Raw genomic sequence first — 18199 nt, 5'->3', positions numbered from 1 at the left:
AGTCAAACAGTTCCACCCTTGGGGGGCAGTATTGTAAAAAGATGATTTACCCATGTTAGTCCTATAGGAGGGTGTAATCAGGTTGTTGTTTGAGCTCCCTCTAGTGTTGTGGCTGTGGGTGTCACTAAATCTGTGGAGGTGTTTATTCAGGTATGCAGGGATTGAGGGGACTGAGGGCAGAGCTGCATTGACTATTTTAAAAGCCAATCCCATTTTGAGTTGTTTAACCCTGTCTTCTACCCTGAGCCATTTTAGGCTAGCAAAATGTCCAGGAAGAAGGTGGGTCATGGGCCCCAGATTGAGGAGTAGCCGAATCAGTTTGTTTTGGGAGGTTTGGAGCCTGGTTTTCAGGGACACTTTGATGTTGGAATACCAGGAGGTGCTAGCATAGTCAAAAAGGGGCTGAACGAGGGCTCCAACAAGCGTCCAGAGAGCACTTTTGTTGATAAAAGCAGACATTCTGCCCAAAAATCTTTTTCTTTGATTGACTTTTTTGATCATCTTAGTTTAAACCATTTCTGGCGGTCTTTTCATATGATAAGAAATGAATTTTGATTTTTTTTTTGTTTTTATTTGAATGCTTTATTTCGAACATGCTATTAACAAAGTCAAAACAATAATAATAATATGAATGCAACATGTCCAAAAAGGAGTAGGATGAAGCATTAGCTTATTTAAACCTACCCCTTATCCACTACTCAATAAAACATATCCCCAGCATACATATAATACAAATCTACCAAAAATAGAAAATAGAGTAAATAAACATATATATATATATATATATATTTCATAGACAATAATTAGAAAATAAAACAGATTTCCACAAAATAGAAAATAAGGTAAACAAACATATATACTTACAAAAAATAGAAAATAAAAATAGTAAATAAGCTATTTCATAAATCATCTTTGAAAACACCCGATTGTTAAAGCCCTTCTTCCTCACTGTATCTCATAAAAACCATTTGTTTGTACCGCTTTTTAAACTGGGTCATGCTTGGACACTGCTTGACCTCCACACCCAACCCGTTCCACAACCTCACTCCACAAACAGTAACACAGAAACCTTTTATTGTTGTACGTGCCCGCTGATGTTTGAAGTAGTGCTCCCCCCTCAAGTTATAACCCCCAACTCGAGTAAAGAATAATTTTTGAATATTTCCCAGAAGTTGATTGTTTATTGCTTTGTACATGATTTGTGCTGTTTGAAAATGAACCAGGTCAGTGAATTTTAATAGTTTTGATTTTAAGAATAGTGAATTTGTGTGATCTCTATAACCGGTATTGTGAATTATTCTTATAGCTCTTTTGTGGAGTTTAGTTCGTGATTGTGTTGTACATTTGTAAGTATTGCCCCAAACCTCTGCACAGTAATGTAAATATGGTAAGATCAGTGAACTACTCCCCCAACTTCACAAATTGTTTTCTATTGCTTAAATAACTTCTCACCCAGTGCAATACTACCCCCCTGATCCCATACCGTTCCAAGTTTATTGATTAATATGTTGTGATTGATTGTGTCAAAGTCTTTTAAGATTGAGACTGAAACAACCCCCCCCCCCCACACACACACACACACACACACACAGAGCCTCCTTATTCTAGGAGTTGTAATCACTGATGTCCCCTGAGCCCCTCACCCTGACTTCATCCATTAAATTCCCAGAAGCGCTGTGTGTAATCAGTGCTGGGGTCCGGGGTCTGGGGTCCGGGGTCTGGGGTCTGGGGTCTGGCTCCTCGCTTGACTCCTTTGCTTTGTGTCGGATAATCTCACTTTGATGTTTGTCTGGCCGTGGTTGACGTGTCGTCATGTGAACGCCAGCCCTGTGTTCCGTCCATATGACTGTGACCTTGCAGAGAAGAGCCTTTTTTGTTTTGTGTCTGTGATGAAAACTAAAAATACATAATTTTCTGTCCCCCCCCCCTTCGTTGTCTGTGTTTTTCAATGGCGCAGAGGGGCACAGACGGCTTTTGGAAGTCCGTGGCCCACTATGTGCCTCGGGAGCCGACGGAGATCAGAATTCTCAATCCCTACTTCATCCAGGAGGCGGCCTTCCAGTTTATAGGGCTGCCCTTCAACAACGGCGTAATGGGCAAAGGGGTAAGACGCATCCAGGTACACACCTGAAACAGGATTTCCCAGACTTTTGTCTCAAATTATTTGCCATACAAAGTGGAGATTTGTATAGAAAAAGAAAAAACAAGGGAAGACGCATCTCCTTTGATGAATGGTTGAGTGTGGTTGCTGCAGGACTCCGAGACATTGTGATTTCATTATAGCACAGAGCAAATAAACGCAGCGATCGTCATCAGTGCAACGGAACTGACTTTCTGCTGAAATGCTGTAACAGCAGAAACAAAGCAGGTAGTGTTTAAGCATCGTTGGGTTGTGTGTTGGTGTGTTGTGTTGCTGAGTAAGTGGGGATACTGTCAGAAAACTGGGGGGGACGTGAGGAGTGTATCACCGTAGCTCTGCCCTCTGGGGCCACCAGCACACCCCTGCTTGAACTCCACTCTGAAACATGTGTTCCACATGTGGGCATCTGGTGTGTGTGTGTGTGTGTTTGAGAAAGTGTAAGGGTCATTTTAGTCTGCGCATTGAAGTGTGTGTGTGTGTGTGTGTAGGCTGCAGAAATGTATAATTTGGCACAGTCTTTCTCTTTTCTCGTTGCTGATCATTATGGTTTATATATTTGGTCATTAATGATGAGCTCTATTTGTTATCCTGGTGTTTATGGTGTGTCTGTGTAAATGACTCTGTACTGGAAGGTTGGCCAGCTGCTGGTTCAGCCCCATCTGCCCCGAGGCCTGCAAATCAGGGTAATGGTTTAAATGGGGCCTCCCTCCACTCTTTCTTCTGCTCCCACTTTTTTCCTGTCACATTTTTTTTTTTTTGCTCTCATTCTCCGACATCCAACACATCCCTTGTACCCCCCAGATCTGTTTCAGCCGAAGGCAGTTAGGAAGCGTAGTTCAACCCCGTAGAGCAGCGCTCCCCAACCTTTTTCCTGCCACAAACCGGTTTCATGCCGGGCAATTTTTTTGCAGAGCACGGGGTAATTAAATTAAAAGAGGACTATAATCTTACCAATAAACTTTATATCATGCACTTGCAATAACTATTAAACAAGTATTACACCAATATCTACTCACCATAAATTGTGGTCTCAATAATTGCTGTCCATGTTCACATTTCTTTGCCAAACTCCACATTCTTGTTTTTTACTTCAGGGTTCTTGGTCTCTGTGCCGAAGCAGGTTTGATCCCTTTACTCCCTCTTTAATGACGCTAATCGGCTGCAGATAAACCGTGTTTTAAATCTGACTCCTGGTTTGTCTGTTAAAAGAAGTTTTCTTTTCTTCCTCCTTTTCTTCCTCAGTTGGACTTTCCCATTAGCAAAGAAGCTCTTCAAAGACGTTTATTTAATTTAATTTTCGCTAGTTAAGGCTGGTTTTAGTAACGTATCACGTAAAGCATGAAAATTCACATGCGAATGTTATGCTGGAGAAAATCTGGTTGTTTTTCAAAATAAAACACCTTTTAGGCTAATAATCGATACAACGGAAATTGTACACATTAGTTATTCTTTCTGTGCAGCCCGGTAACAAATGCCTCACGGACCGGTACCGGTGGCCGGGGGCCACTGCTGTAGATCACCGTGTCACAGCAGGGTCTGCAGGGGTTGTGTCTTCAAGGTAATAGTTAATCACCGCATGCTCAAAGTCAGTTAGCTGCAACGGAGCAGAACAAAGACGGAGGTGGGCAGAAGGAAAGGGGGTTGTTACGGGAGAGAGAGGGGGGGGGGGGGGGTGTCAATCGCTCAACCTGTAGTATGATCTGAACTGGCAGAAAGTCACAAAACTGCAGACATTGTTTGGTCATGAATTTGTGTTTCTGTCTAATACGTGAAGTGTGTGTGCCCTGAAGGCCTCTCTCTGGTTTCACCACAGAATATTCCAACTTTGGGGACGGTTGCTATAACGATGGCGCTGCACAACTGTGATGAGGTGGCGGTTGCTGGTTTCGGCTATGACATGAATACACCTCATGCGCCTTTGCACTACTATGAGACTGTCAAGATGTCTGCCATTAAAGAGGTGAGTTTTTGAACGTCTGGGCTAATCACTCATTTCTGGGAGACCGAAATAACTATTTAAAGGATTCAGGTGCTCTTCGTTGATCCTATTTTTAAATGAAATTCTGTGAGGTGTTTTCTTCAAGTTAACATGAACAATACTGTTACAATACTGCTACTCCCAGCCCACTGAAAAATGGAAGGGTTAACAGTCCCATGTACAGAGAGCTATTTTCTGCAAAAACAAATTCATACAAAGTCAGTTATTTCTTTTAGTTGAAGAATAATGCAGCGTTTGAAAACTGCATTGCACTGAATCTGAAGCGTTAACATACTAGTGGGGTGAAGAAGAGCAACAAGAGGCGTTGACTGGACGAATTCAAGTTTGGTTGAAGCCGTTTCACCTCCATCCGAGATGCTTCTTCAGTTCTAAGGTCGTTTTCACACCATCAGAAACTCTGTTTGATAAAAGACATGTTGCTCTGATGAAAACACAACGCATTCAGATTCTTTGTTATACCGGTGCTAACCAACAAAAGCCAAGTCTGCCGTCCATTCGGCCACCTCACATCCTTTGTGATGTCTTACATTTACATATTTCTGCCTGTATTTCTGTTACCTCTGCCAAGGTAATATGTATATGTACCATTTGTCTGTCTGTCTGTCCGTTTGCAAGGTAACTCAAAAGGTTCTGGACGGATCTGGATGACCTTTTCAGGAAATGTTGGGAATGTTACCAGGAACAGATGATAACATTTTGTTGACGATCCAGAAGAGATTCTGGATCAGTTTGAATTTTTCAGTAACATTGCAGTCAATGGAGCTTCATAATTTGTTCCTCAATATCTCGGTTGATTATTGACCGATGTTTATGGAATTCGACACAGTGATGTAGGGTGGGGAAGTCTATCGAACCACAGAATTTCATTTGGATTGGATCCAGAATGGAGCTAGAAACAAATATTCCATTTTAACATTGAAACCCCCATTGATGGATTCAAGAATCTGTTAAACTCTGATTCCATTTTGCTTTTCATGGTTGGTGTATAAAGATACCAAGAACAATCTAGAACCTTTTGGTGCTGATCCAGATCACCATGCGGACGGTGTAGATCCAGTTAGGAGGGGAACGAGCTGCTTGGGGGAGGTCTGCGCTTCAGTCTTCTTCTTTGAAATGTTTTGTCAGTTGACAGACATCTGTTACACGACACTGCCTCCATGGGTTGAGAAATCTAAGCTCTGTTTGTGTACTGCATGACAGGCCAAACCAGGGGTGGGCAAACTTTTTGACTCGCGGGCCACAAGTGTTTTTAAAATTTGGAGCCGGGCCAGGAAAATATGGATGGCGTGTTTGTTTGAACTAACGGGATAATATAAATGACACGTAAAAGCCATTATGAAAGGATTTGGCCTTTTACAGCTAGCAAAGCATGAATATGCAAGGCTCATTGTACAAATTACAGGGACAAGGTAAAATGAATGAGGTTTAATAATAATACAATTTTATCTAATGATATAATTTGGACAAGTTCGGCGGGCCGGATTAAAAAGACCAAAGGGCCGCATATGGCCCGCGGGCCTTAGTTTGCCCATACCTGGGCCAAACGTAACCCATTTTTAGATCATAACAACACCTGACTCTGAGCCGTGATTGGTCCCTGGGCCGGACTTTGGACATGTCTGCTTGAGAGCATCTTGCTCGGTGTCATTAATCAGCATCATGAAAGCAGAAGGTCTCCTCCCTATGAGGAACTGAGGCTCCTCCTCCTCAATGCAAACTTTGTTTGCTTGCATTCGATCTGAAATCAGATGACGGTGGTTGTCTTGGACTCTCCTCAAAACGCCTGTAAACATTATCCTCTGCCTTTTTGTTGCTTCTTTAGAGGGGACTTCAGAGGAAGCAACCAAATTACACAGGCACTGGTGTGGCAGCCATACGGCAGCAGCAGCAGCAGCTAATGTGGAACATGGAAGTTTAAATGCACATACAAATTTGCCCCTTAATTCTTCTACTACTACTGGACTTTCTGGTCTCCACAGCAACTCAACGTTCTCCACTTCACCCTGTCCTTTGCATCGTCCTCCCCAACACCAGCCACTCATGTCCTCCCTCACTACGTCCATGTATCTTCTCCTGGGTCGTCCTCTAGTCCTGTCCTTTGCATCGTCCTCCCCAACACCAGCCACTCTCATGTCCTCCCTCACTACGTCCATGTCTCTTCTCCTGGGTCGTCCTCTAGTCCTGTTCCCTGGCAGTTCCATCCTCAGCATCCTTCTACTGATATAGTCCCTGTCTCTCCTCTGGACATGTCCAAACCATCAAAGTCTGGTCTCTCTGACCTTGTCTCCAAAATGTCTAACCTTCACTGTCCCTCTTATTGTCTCATTTCTAATCCTGTCCAACCTGGACAGGATTAGGAGAACCTCAGCATCTTCATCTCCTCCTCTTCTAGCTCCGCCTCCTGTCTTCTCCTCAGAGACACTGTCTCTAAGCCGTCCATCATGGCTGTCCTCACCACTGTCTCTAAGCCGTCCATCATGGCTGTCCTCACCACTGTCTCTAAGCCGTCCATCATGGCTGTCCTCACCACTGTCTCTAAGCCGTCCATCATGTCTGTCCTCACCACTGTCTCTAAGCCGTCCATCATGGCTGTCCTCACCACTGTCTCTAAGCCGTCCATCATGGCTGTCCTCACCACTGTCTTGTAGACCTGTCCCTTCGTCCTATCACAGAGCACACCTGATACTTTCCTCCCCCCGTTCCAGCCTGCCTGCACACGATTCTTCACCTCCTTTCCACATTCTCTCCATCACTCTGCACTGTTAACCTGAGGTACCTGAAGTCCTCTACCTTCTTTACGTCTATTCCTTGTAGCCTCCCCCCTGGGACCTTCTCATGTACACACATGTACTCTGTTTTACTCCTGCTCACCTTCATTCCTCTCTTTTCTAGAGCAGACCTCCACTTCTCTAGATTCTCCTCTACCTGCTCCCTGCAGATCACAATGTCGTCTGCAAACATCACATTCCAAGGAGCTTCCTGTCTCACCTCATCTGTTATTCTATCCATCACCATGGCAAACAAAAATGGGCTGACATAATGTGCTGTACATGTGCAGATTGAAACATAAATAAGTAAGAACAATAAATAAAAAATAGGAAACATAAGTGTAGAACAAATAAAAAATGCACCTAAGGCCATATTGTCACACCGCCTTCAATGCCAAAGAATAATAGTGGGATTTCAGTCTCTCTTTAAAGGGAGACGGTGACGGGGATTGCCTGATGTGCAGTGACAGAAAAGGCTCTATCCCCTCTGAACTCCATTGGGCTAATTCCTGAATGTCACTGACTTCTACACAAAATTAATAAAGTAGGAAGTTAAGTGTACTCAGTAAAATAAATTCAAACAATTTGTATTAATAGTTTTTTGTACGCTAATAGGATTTTTGAGTTAAATGTATTCACATGAGTGTGTCATCCACAACTTCATTTTTTTAAACAAATGAGATCATAATGAGGTCTTGCTGCTGTTGGGTTCCAATAAGGAACTAGCAGGAACGAGGACCTCACAATGCAGAGACGGAGACAAAAAACATTTTAAAGTCTTTAATAAGTCACAACAAAAAGCACTGAGGCGGGACGGGCTGGACGTCCAATAGCTAAAAAAAACCTCGCAGCCAACAAAAACCAAGGTAAGTAAGACTGGATGTGCAAAAACCAAAAGTCGGTCTGGAAAATGATCTAAAAATACACACTTGACTTGGTGGAGCACAGACTGGCATCACGGAGCAAAAGGCAAGAGTCACAGCACAGGGAGGGTGAAGCAAAACCCGGTGAATAGAGATCAGGTGAGCAGAAAGTTAAAGGAGTCTGATGATGGGAAGATGGGTCACAGGTGTGTCTGCTCCGCTCTGCCAATCTGTCCACCACCACGCCCACTGCAGAGCGAATGACAGGAAATAGCAGGAACACAAATCATCACAATAAACTACCAATAAGCTGTGGTTGAAATCAAAGAAAACAATTCATCGTTACCATATCACCCCAAGTCAGTTTGGAGATGCTGTGGTGAGAATCCAGCTACCTGTAACATCATCCAGCACGACCGCTTTAGAGGTGGATCAGAGATGGTCCTGGGGGGCACATCCTGGCAGGGTTGCACAGACCTCTGTGCCATAGGCAGCAGTTCCGTGACCACTGTTGGGTAACAATCTGAGTGGTCTCTGTTGCCATCTTGCTTAAGTGTTTTATTTCAAATAAAGATTAATTTGTCACCGATTCTGTTCTGAACTTTTACGGACAGAATTCGGGGTCTTGTTCACGAGTGAGGGAAGGGTGGAGCGGGAGATCGACAGACGGATCGGTGCAGCGTCTGCAGTGATGCGGACCCTGCACAGATCCGTCATGGTGGAGAGAGAGCTGAGTCGAAAGGCAAAGCTCTCGATTTACCGGTCGATCTCCGTTCCTACCCTCACCTGCCGGTCGATCTCCGTTCCCACTCTCACCTGCCGGTCGATCTCCGTTCCTACCCTCACCTGCCGGTCGATCTCCGTTCCCACCCTCACCTGCCGGTCGATCTCCGTTCCCACTCTCACCTGCCGGTCGATCTCCGTTCCTACCCTCACCTGCCGGTCGATCTCCGTTCCCACCCTCACCTGCCGGTCGATCTCCGTTCCCACTCTCACCTGCCGGTCGATCTCCGTTCCTACCCTCACCTGCCGGTCGATCTCCGTTCCCACTCTCACCTGCCGGTCGATCTCCGTTCCTACCCTCACCTGCCGGTCGATCTCCGTTCCCACTCTCACCTGCCGGTCGATCTCCGTTCCCACCCTCACCTGCCGGTCGATCTCCGTTCCCACCCTCACCTGCCGGTCGATCTCCGTTCCCACCCTCACCTGCCGGTCGATCTCCGTTCCCACCCTCACCTGCCGGTCGATCTCCGTTTCTACCCTCACCTGCCGGTCGATCTCCGTTCCCACTCTCACCTGTGGTCACGAGCTTTGGGTAGTGACACGCTGGAGAGACTATGTCTCTCGGCTGGCCTGGGAACGCCTCGGGATCCCCCCGGAACGCTGGAAGAAGTGGCCGGGGAGAGGGAAGTCTGGGCTTCCGGCTGCTGCCCCCCCGACCCAGCCCCCGATAAGCGGTTTGAAGATGGACGGATGGATTAAAAACAGACCCAATAAAGTCATGATGAAAAAAAAATCCAAAGTACCATAGTTCCTCCGGACTGAAGGGGCATCAGTCGTTCAACTGTTGCTGTATTAGCATGCTAACTGTTAGCATGCCATTTAATCAATCGTTTCTAAACGGCCTAATGACAGATCTTTCTCTTCCATCACCAAAGTCTTCCTCTGTTTATGCTGAAGCTCCACTGGAATCAAAGATGCCACCCAAGTGGCGATAGGTTTAAACCCGAAGCCCGAATGATGATAGCTTTTGTCTCGAGTTCCAGTGAACCATTGACATTTATTATCACCCTCTTCATCAAGATTGTTATCGTCCGCCACAGACGGCTCATTGATGCGACGACTTCGACTTGAATAATAACCAGCCAAGACAAAAGAGGTCCACATTAGGCTTCTGGCCGATTCCTCCTCTGAAACATGAGAACTTCTGTTGCTGTCCACCAGAGGGGAAACAGTCCTCCTGAAGCCATTTTCAAATCCAGCGATCTTATTGGCTTGTGAGTAAGAAATCCAAACAACCTATTTACGGATTTCACATTTTGATATTGTGCTGCGTGGATGCAAAAGGGTGCCGGTCCTTAGACGCATCAGGACGGCCTCTCTCTCCTGCTGGCTTGGTTGTCAGTGAGACACAAGTCCCAGCCTGCCGTCATGGAGGCTCTGAAGTTAATGCCTGGAATTATTTAGTATAGAATGATGTCATTATGGGAATGCCTTCCATTCTGACGTATGATGAGAGACGTGTCCTATTTCTGTCGTAGTTTGATGTCTAGTTGTGCATATTATGGAGTGAATATTTCAGCCTGTATGCCTCTGACCCTTTGTCTACTGATTATTCAGTGGCACCACTGCTCAAACGGAGGCAGCTGCTCCTCCATCTCCACCCTAACCCAAATGTGGGGAAAAGAGGGTCAAATAAAGAGGAGCTGGTTTTTCAGGTTTGCATCAAACGCTGGTCGTCAACACTGGCTGTAGCATAAACCTCCAGCTTCAAGCCACCGATGTAATCAGACAATCCTCGACAGACGCAGGTCCATTCAGGCAAAAGCATGGCACTGAAGCAGTCCAGTCCAGTCTAGTCCAGTCCAGTAAATGTCTCCTCTTCTTTTCAGTGTCGTAAGAATTGTGCTTTACTGGTAGGATAAAAAGACCCTTAATTATTTGTAGACGTTGTTGGGATCAGGGCAGCCCTGTCTGAGCCCAATCCTTTCATGTTATATATATGTATATGTGAAAGGATTGCTACTGTATATACATATAGTATAGTAGCAGCGACTTAATTCCGGCTGAAAACATCACAGCCTCTTTGTTTTTCTTGTTTAATGTTAAACCTTTCGGTCCTGCTGCGACCCGTCACCCTGTAGGGAGGTGTTGACTCAAACGGAGGAGCTGCTCCTCCACCTCCACCACCGCCTGTACTTTTCTCCTGCTCCTATGCTGTGTGTAGGTTCATGCATTCTTTTTGTAATAACTATGAATGTGTTGCTTCTCCTCTGTCTCTCTTGCAGTCATGGACACACAACATATCCAAGGAGAAGGACTTCCTCCGGAAACTGGTGAAAGCCAACGTCATCTCAGACCTGACCAGCGGTATTTGAACTTGCACCGACCGAACTGTCTCCTGCCTTTCCCAAAGGACTGCTAAACGGGAAGCAGGGAAATGGAGCCGCTCCGGGAGGAAGGATTCTTCAGATCCGGGGGGCTCGACACTGTCTGGGTTTTTTTTTATCGTTCAAAGGAGATTATTTAAAAAGAAAATGTCGGAGCGTTTCTGTGGAATGATGTGCCTTCTCAACCAAAGACTCCTGCTGACCAAAGCAGGGAGGGGGGCAGGAAGGGAAGGACTGGCTCTGCCATGTTACTGCCTAATCGAGAGACGGTTACAATAAAGATCCCCCCAGCCTCATGCGTCAACATTTACCACTTTCAGCCCCCCATGAAGGACAGAGGTGATGTTAACATGAGATATCAGGATTGAACTTGATGGAGCGAAAGGAATGAAAGGAGGACTTGCAGGGCCCGTGTGGGGGGGGGGGGGGGGTTAGTATTAGCAGTGCCATATGTACCTCGTGCAGGGGGGGGGGGGAGACACTGAGCCTCCTCTTCTTCTGCTGCCTGAATGTATTCACTTTCCTCAGTGTAAATATCAAAGATTTTTACTGTGCTTTTTAAAAAGCTGCAGATAATCTGACTGATAATCGGTGTCATCGATCGGCAGCGTTCAGGTGTTGGTCTTAATGACAGTAAGAAGTCTGTTTCTGTCTGTCAGGTTCCACAGAAGGTTCCACGTTCCTCGGATGATTGTTTTTAACTGTGCGGCTGGTAGAGCGGCAAATAAAGATTAATATAGATGAAATATTTAAGAAAGTGAAGTTTCCCTCAAAATGCACCGACGTAATTTATTCTGTCCACAAAGTTCCGTTTGGCTACCGAGAGTTCTCAAGTTCTCCCTCTCCTGTCTGAACTCCTTCCATCCTCCTCCTCCTCTTCATCAGCTGCAGTACTTCATGCACCCCCCCCTCCCCGCTCTTCATCAAACGGCGAATGCTTGGATTGTAACAAATGCTTCTTACGTGATGATTGTTTTAATTATTTATTAGTAATAAATACCCAGCGTTTTGCAGGCCTGCTTGCTGTTTGAAACTGTGTGCTTCCTCAAACTGAAGCTGGATCCGTTTGGTGCTTCCTCAAACTGAAGCTGGATCCGTTTGGTGCTTCCTCAAACATGAAGCTGGATCCGTTTGGTGCTTCCTCAAACTGAAGCTGGATCCGTTTGGTGCTTCCTCAAACTGAAGCTGGATCCGTTTGGTGCTTCCTCAAAATGAAGCTGGATCCGTTTGGTGCTTCCTCAAACCTGAAGCTGGATCCGTTTGGTGCTTCCTCAAAATGAAGCTGGATCCGTTTGGTGCTTCCTCAAACTGAAGCTGGATCCGTTTGGTGCTTCCTCAAACAAGCTGGATCCGTTTGGTGCTTCCTCAAACCGAAGCTGGATCCGTTTGGTGCTTCCTCAAACTGAAGCTGGATCCGTTTGGTGCTTCCTCAAACATGAAGCTGGATCCGTTTGGTGCTTCCTCAAATTGAAGCTGGATCCGTTTGGCGCTTCCTCAAAAATGAAGCTGGATCCGTTTGGCGCTTCCTCAAACATGAAGCTGGATCCGTTTGGTGCTTCCTCAAACTGAAGCTGGATCCGTTTGGTGCTTCCTCAAACCGAAGCTGGATCCGTTTGGTGCTTCCTCAAACCGAAGCTGGATCCGTTTGGTGCTTCCTCAAACTGAAGCTGGATCCGTTTGGCGCTTCCTCAAAAATGAAGCTGGATCCGTTTGGCGCTTCCTCAAACATGAAGCTGGATCCGTTTGGTGCTTCCTCAAATTGAAGCTGGATCCGTTTGGCGCTTCCTCAAAAATGAAGCTGGATCCGTTTGGCGCTTCCTCAAACATGAAGCTGGATCCGTTTGGCGCTTCCTCAAAAATGAAGCTGGATCCGTTTGGCGCTTCCTCAAACATGAAGCTGGATCCGTTTGGTGCTTCCTCAAACCGAAGCTGGATCCGTTTGGTGCTTCCTCAAACATGAAGCTGGATCCGTTTGGTGCTTCCTCAAACTGAAGCTGGATCCGTCTGGTGCTTCCTCAAACTGAAGCTGGATCCGTTTGGTGCTTCCTCAAACTGAAGCTGGATCCGTTTGGTGCTTCCTCAAACCGAAGCTGGATCCGTTTGGTGCTTCCTCAAACATGAAGCTGGATCCGTTTGGTGCTTCCTCAAACTGAAGCTGGATCCGTCTGGTGCTTCCTCAAACCGAAGCTGGATCCGTTTGGTGCTTCCTCAAACTGAAGCTGGATCCGTTTGGTGCTTCCTCAAACATGAAGCTGGATCCGTTTGGTGCTTCCTCAAACTGAAGCTGGATCCGTTTGGTGCTTCCTCAAACATGAAGCTGGATCCGTTTGGTGCTTCCTCAAACTGAAGCTGGATCCGTCTGGTGCTTCCTCAAACTGAAGCTGGATCCGTTTGGTGCTTCCTCAAACTGAAGCTGGATCCGTTTGGTGCTTCCTCAAACTGAAGCTGGATCCGTTTGGTGCTTCCTCAAACATGAAGCTGGATCCGTTTGGTGCTTCCTCAAACTGAAGCTGGATCCGTTTGGTGCTTCCTCAAACATGAAGCTGGATCCGTTTGGTGCTTCCTCAAACATGAAGCTGGATCCGTTTGGTGCTTCCTCAAACATGAAGCTGGATCCGTTTGGTGCTTCCTCAAACTGAAGCTGGATCCGTTTGGTGCTTCCTCAAACATGAAGCTGGATCCGTTTGGTGCTTCCTCAAACATGAAGCTGGATCCGTTTGGTGCTTCCTCAAACTGAAGCTGGATCCGTTTGGTTCTGCTGGGGAAAACCCAAACTGGAGGCGCTGCTATCTCAGGAGGAGATCCGAAGGAACCGACTCGCAGATGAAGGTTCTGAAGTTCAGGACTTCAGCATGACCCAAACACGCCGTGCCGGTTGGTGCTTCACCGAAGCAGGAAGTTTCTGAAACATCAAATGATAATCCGTGCATAATTACTGTGCACGCGCACACGCACGCACACACACACACACGCGCGCACACACACACGCACACGCACACAGGTTGGTTTCCATTCTCTGTCTGTACGTTGCTCTTGTTCCTTCAGGTTCTTTCCTGCGTCGTCTCCTCCTTGATTAGCTCCACATTGGGATGGTTCTGCAGCCGAACCGACCCAGTCCCTCCAGAGACGTTCTGCTGCAGTGAACCGACCCAGTCCCTCCAGAACCGTTCTGCAGCCGAACCGACCCAGTCCCTCCAGAACCGTTCTGCAGCCGAACCGACCCAGTCCCTCCAGAGCCGTTCTGCAGCCGAACCGACCCAGTCCCTCCAGAACCGTTCTGCTGCAGTGAACCGACCCAGTCCCTCCAGAGCCGTTCTGCTGCAGTGAACCGACCCAGTCCCTCCAGAGCCGTTCTGCAGCCGAACCGACCCAGTCCCTCCAGAGACGTTCTGCTGCTCCCGAACCGACCCAGTCCCTCCAGAACCGTTCTGCAGCCGAACCGACCCAGTCCCTCCAGAGCCATTCTGCAGCCGAACCGACCCAGTCCCTCCAGAACCGTTCTGCTGCAGTGAACCGACCCAGTCCCTCCAGAGCCGTTCTGCAGCCGAACCGACCCAGTCCCTCCAGAGCCGTTCTGCTGCAGTGAACCGACCCAGTCCCTCCAGAACCGTTCTGCAGCCGAACCGACCCAGTCCCTCCAGAACCGTTCTGCAGCCGAACCGACCCAGTCCCTCCAGAACCGTTCTGCAGCCGAACCGACCCAGTCCCTCCAGAGCCGTTCTGCAGCCGAACCGACCCAGTCCCTCCAGAACCGTTCTGCTGCAGTGAACCGACCCAGTCCCTCCAGAGCCGTTCTGCTGCAGTGAACCGACCCAGTCCCTCCAGAGCCGTTCTGCAGCCGAACCGACCCAGTCCCTCCAGAGACGTTCTGCTGCTCCCGAACCGACCCAGTCCCTCCAGAACCGTTCTGCAGCCGAACCGACCCAGTCCCTCCAGAGCCATTCTGCAGCCGAACCGACCCAGTCCCTCCAGAACCGTTCTGCTGCAGTGAACCGACCCAGTCCCTCCAGAGCCGTTCTGCAGCCGAACCGACCCAGTCCCTCCAGAGCCGTTCTGCTGCAGTGAACCGACCCAGTCCCTCCAGAACCGTTCTGCAGCCGAACCGACCCAGTCCCTCCAGAGCCGTTCTGCTGCAGTGAACCGACCCAGTCCCTCCAGAACCGTTCTGCAGCCGAACCGACCCAGTCCCTCCAGAGCCGTTCTGCAGCCGAACCGACCCAGTCCCTCCAGAACCGTTCTGCTGCAGTGAACCGACCCAGTCCCTCCAGAGCCGTTCTGCTGCAGTGAACCGACCCAGTCCCTCCAGAGCCGTTCTGCAGCCGAACCGACCCAGTCCCTCCAGAGACGTTCTGCTGCTCCCGAACCGACCCAGTCCCTCCAGAACCGTTCTGCAGCCGAACCGACCCAGTCCCTCCAGAGCCATTCTGCAGCCGAACCGACCCAGTCCCTCCAGAACCGTTCTGCTGCAGTGAACCGACCCAGTCCCTCCAGAGCCGTTCTGCAGCCGAACCGACCCAGTCCCTCCAGAGCCGTTCTGCTGCAGTGAACCGACCCAGTCCCTCCAGAACCGTTCTGCAGCCGAACCGACCCAGTCCCTCCAGAACCGTTCTGCAGCCGAACCGACCCAGTCCCTCCAGAACCGTTCTGCAGCCGAACCGACCCAGTCCCTCCAGAGCCGTTCTGCAGCCGAACCGACCCAGTCCCTCCAGAACCGTTCTGCTGCAGTGAACCGACCCAGTCCCTCCAGAGCCGTTCTGCTGCAGTGAACCGACCCAGTCCCTCCAGAGCCGTTCTGCAGCCGAACCGACCCAGTCCCTCCAGAGACGTTCTGCTGCTCCCGAACCGACCCAGTCCCTCCAGAACCGTTCTGCAGCCGAACCGACCCAGTCCCTCCAGAGCCATTCTGCAGCCGAACCGACCCAGTCCCTCCAGAACCGTTCTGCTGCAGTGAACCGACCCAGTCCCTCCAGAGCCGTTCTGCAGCCGAACCGACCCAGTCCCTCCAGAGCCGTTCTGCTGCAGTGAACCGACCCAGTCCCTCCAGAACCGTTCTGCAGCCGAACCGACCCAGTCCCTCCAGAGCCGTTCTGCTGCAGTGAACCGACCCAGTCCCTCCAGAGCCGTTCTGCAGCCGAACCGACCCAGTCCCTCCAGAACCGTTCTGCAGCCGAACCGACCCAGTCCCTCCAGAACCGTTCTGCTGCAGTGAACCGACCCAGTCCCTCCAGAGACGTTCTGCTGCAGCCGAACCGACCCAGTCCCTCCAGAGACGTTCTGCTGCCGAACCGACCCAGTCCCTCCAGAGCCGTTCTGCTGCAGCCGAACCGACCCAGTCCCTCCAGAACCGTTCTGCAGCCGAACCGACCCAGTCCCTCCAGAGCCGTTCTGCTGCAGCCGAACCGGCCCAGTCCCTCCAGAGCCGTTCTGCTGCAGCCGAACCGACCCAGTCCCTCCAGAACCGTTCTGCAGCCGAACCGGCCCAGTCCCTCCAGAGCCGTTCTGCTGCAGCCGAACCGACCCAGTCCCTCCAGAGACGTTCAGCAGCCGAACCGACCCAGTCCCTCCAGAGACGTTCAGCAGCCGAACCGACCCAGTCCCTCCAGAACCGTTCTGCAGCCGAACCGACCCAGTTCCTCCAGAGACGTTCTGCTGCAGCTGAACCAACCCAGTCCCTCCAGAGCCGTTCTGCTGCAGCCGAACCGACCCAGTCCCTCCAGAACCGTTCTGCAGCCGAACCGACCCAGTTCCTCCAGAGACGTTCAGCAGCTGAACCGACCCAGTCCCTCCAGAGCCGTTCTGCTGCAGCCGAACCGATCCAGTCCCTCCAGAGCCGTTCTGCTGCAGCTTCATGAAATGCGTTGCTTTTTTGGAAACTAAGGCTGCGCTTTGGAACATTGTTGAAAGGTGCAGTTAACAGCTGACCTTTGAACTATCATGAGGCGCCGTCGGTGCTTCGCATCTCTTCACCCAGGAACTCTAGTGGGGAGTTCACGACAAAGTAACCGCTTGATCTCGGATGCAGGACCGACCAGGCCAGGACAAGTCCGCCCCCTCCATGTCTGGGATTTGGGCCCAATCCATTTCATTTGCTTTGTGTTGGGTCTGGGCGAGGTGACGCCCCATACTGGTGCTTTAGTGGGATTCGCCCATCAACTACAGATTCTCAGTGTTCCTAAGTGTCGGCTGCTCAAATGTAAAGGCTGGCATTTTGTTTGACCTTTGTTTACCGTGTCATTTCTGGTAGGTTCTCAGTTTACTCATCAAAAGGGTTCTAGCACAGCTGTTTAATGTCTTCCTGGGTGCTGGAGGTGCTCGTGGTTTTGGAGCTTGGGGGTTAGGGTCTCTGCTGCTACGATTATAATTGTTCTTTTTCAGTCTGTCTTGTAGCGCTGCCGACATTAGGGAAGAGTATTGCTAAGTCACTGGAATACCTCTTTAGTGCTTGAATGCTTGTGAGAGAAATAAAGGCCATCATAAATAATGTAGATTAACAAAACACACAGGTTGGATTTTGCTTGAAGAATATTTTTCTGCAGTTTCTGAGGCAGGAAATGAATCTAGAATACTAGATGTGCTGGAAAATGATCATCATTAATGTCAAATCTGTTTTATTCTGCAGTCAGACTAAAATGAAATGTGCCGAGCCACCAGTCTGGTCTTTACGTCTTTAAGACAACGCAGGTCTGGAGTTGGTGAGTTTTAGGTTTTGCTGGAGCATTTCAAATGGATTGGACCCAAATCTGCTCTTCTGAAAGCCTGCTCATTTTCAAGCTGAAGGTATTTGCTTCGATCGTTGATCATATTTATAAACCTGTTTTACATTTCACCATCATCAGTGAAGTCGAAATGATCAAAAGTGTTACTGTTTGATTTTGTATACTATTGCAAATGGCTTTCTGCAACTCAATAAACACATTTGTAATGGATATTAGCCAGTGCATGTTGTTTGCAGACTGACTGTTTCCATGGAAACGGTTTCCTCCGCTTGAGGCTGTGTTGTTTTGTCTGTTTGTCCTTTAGCAAGATAGCTGAAAATGTTCTGGATGGATGTTGATTAAACTTTCAGGAAATGTACCAGGAACAGTTGATTCCATTTTGGTGATGATCCAGAAGAGACCCTGGATTCTGGATCACTTTGAAATGTCTGGTAACATTGCAGTCGATGGAGCTTCAAAGTGTGTTCCTCAAAATCTCGGTTGATTATTGACTGATGTTTATGGAATTTGACGCGGTCATGTAGGGGGGGGGGGGGGGGGGGGGTCTCTATCCTACCACCGAATCAACCGGATCGAATCCGGAATGTAGATACTGTCGCAATC

At 48.6% G+C, this 18199-nt stretch overlaps 1 protein-coding gene across 1 annotated transcript in view; it reads left to right on the top strand.

Annotated features, from left to right (window-relative positions):
- The window catches only part of st3gal3b (ST3 beta-galactoside alpha-2,3-sialyltransferase 3b), a 59686-nt gene extending 48364 nt beyond the window's left edge, over window positions 1–11322 (top strand). Inside the window, exons 11-13 of the mRNA XM_068748452.1 lie at window positions 1958–2104; window positions 3954–4100; window positions 10779–11322. Of these exons, the coding sequence (XP_068604553.1) occupies window positions 1958–2104; window positions 3954–4100; window positions 10779–10868 (384 nt within the window). The 3' untranslated portion in view covers window positions 10869–11322. The remainder of the gene's footprint in view (window positions 1–1957; window positions 2105–3953; window positions 4101–10778) is intronic.
- The last annotated feature ends 6877 nt before the right edge of the window (window positions 11323–18199 follow it).

The sequence above is a fragment of the Brachionichthys hirsutus genome, chromosome 15 (genome assembly GCF_040956055.1).
Source record: "Brachionichthys hirsutus isolate HB-005 chromosome 15, CSIRO-AGI_Bhir_v1, whole genome shotgun sequence".
NCBI classification, from domain to species: domain Eukaryota; kingdom Metazoa; phylum Chordata; class Actinopteri; order Lophiiformes; family Brachionichthyidae; genus Brachionichthys; species Brachionichthys hirsutus.
The sequence above is the reverse complement of the archived record's forward strand: the minus strand, read 5'-3'. Positions and strand labels throughout refer to the sequence as shown.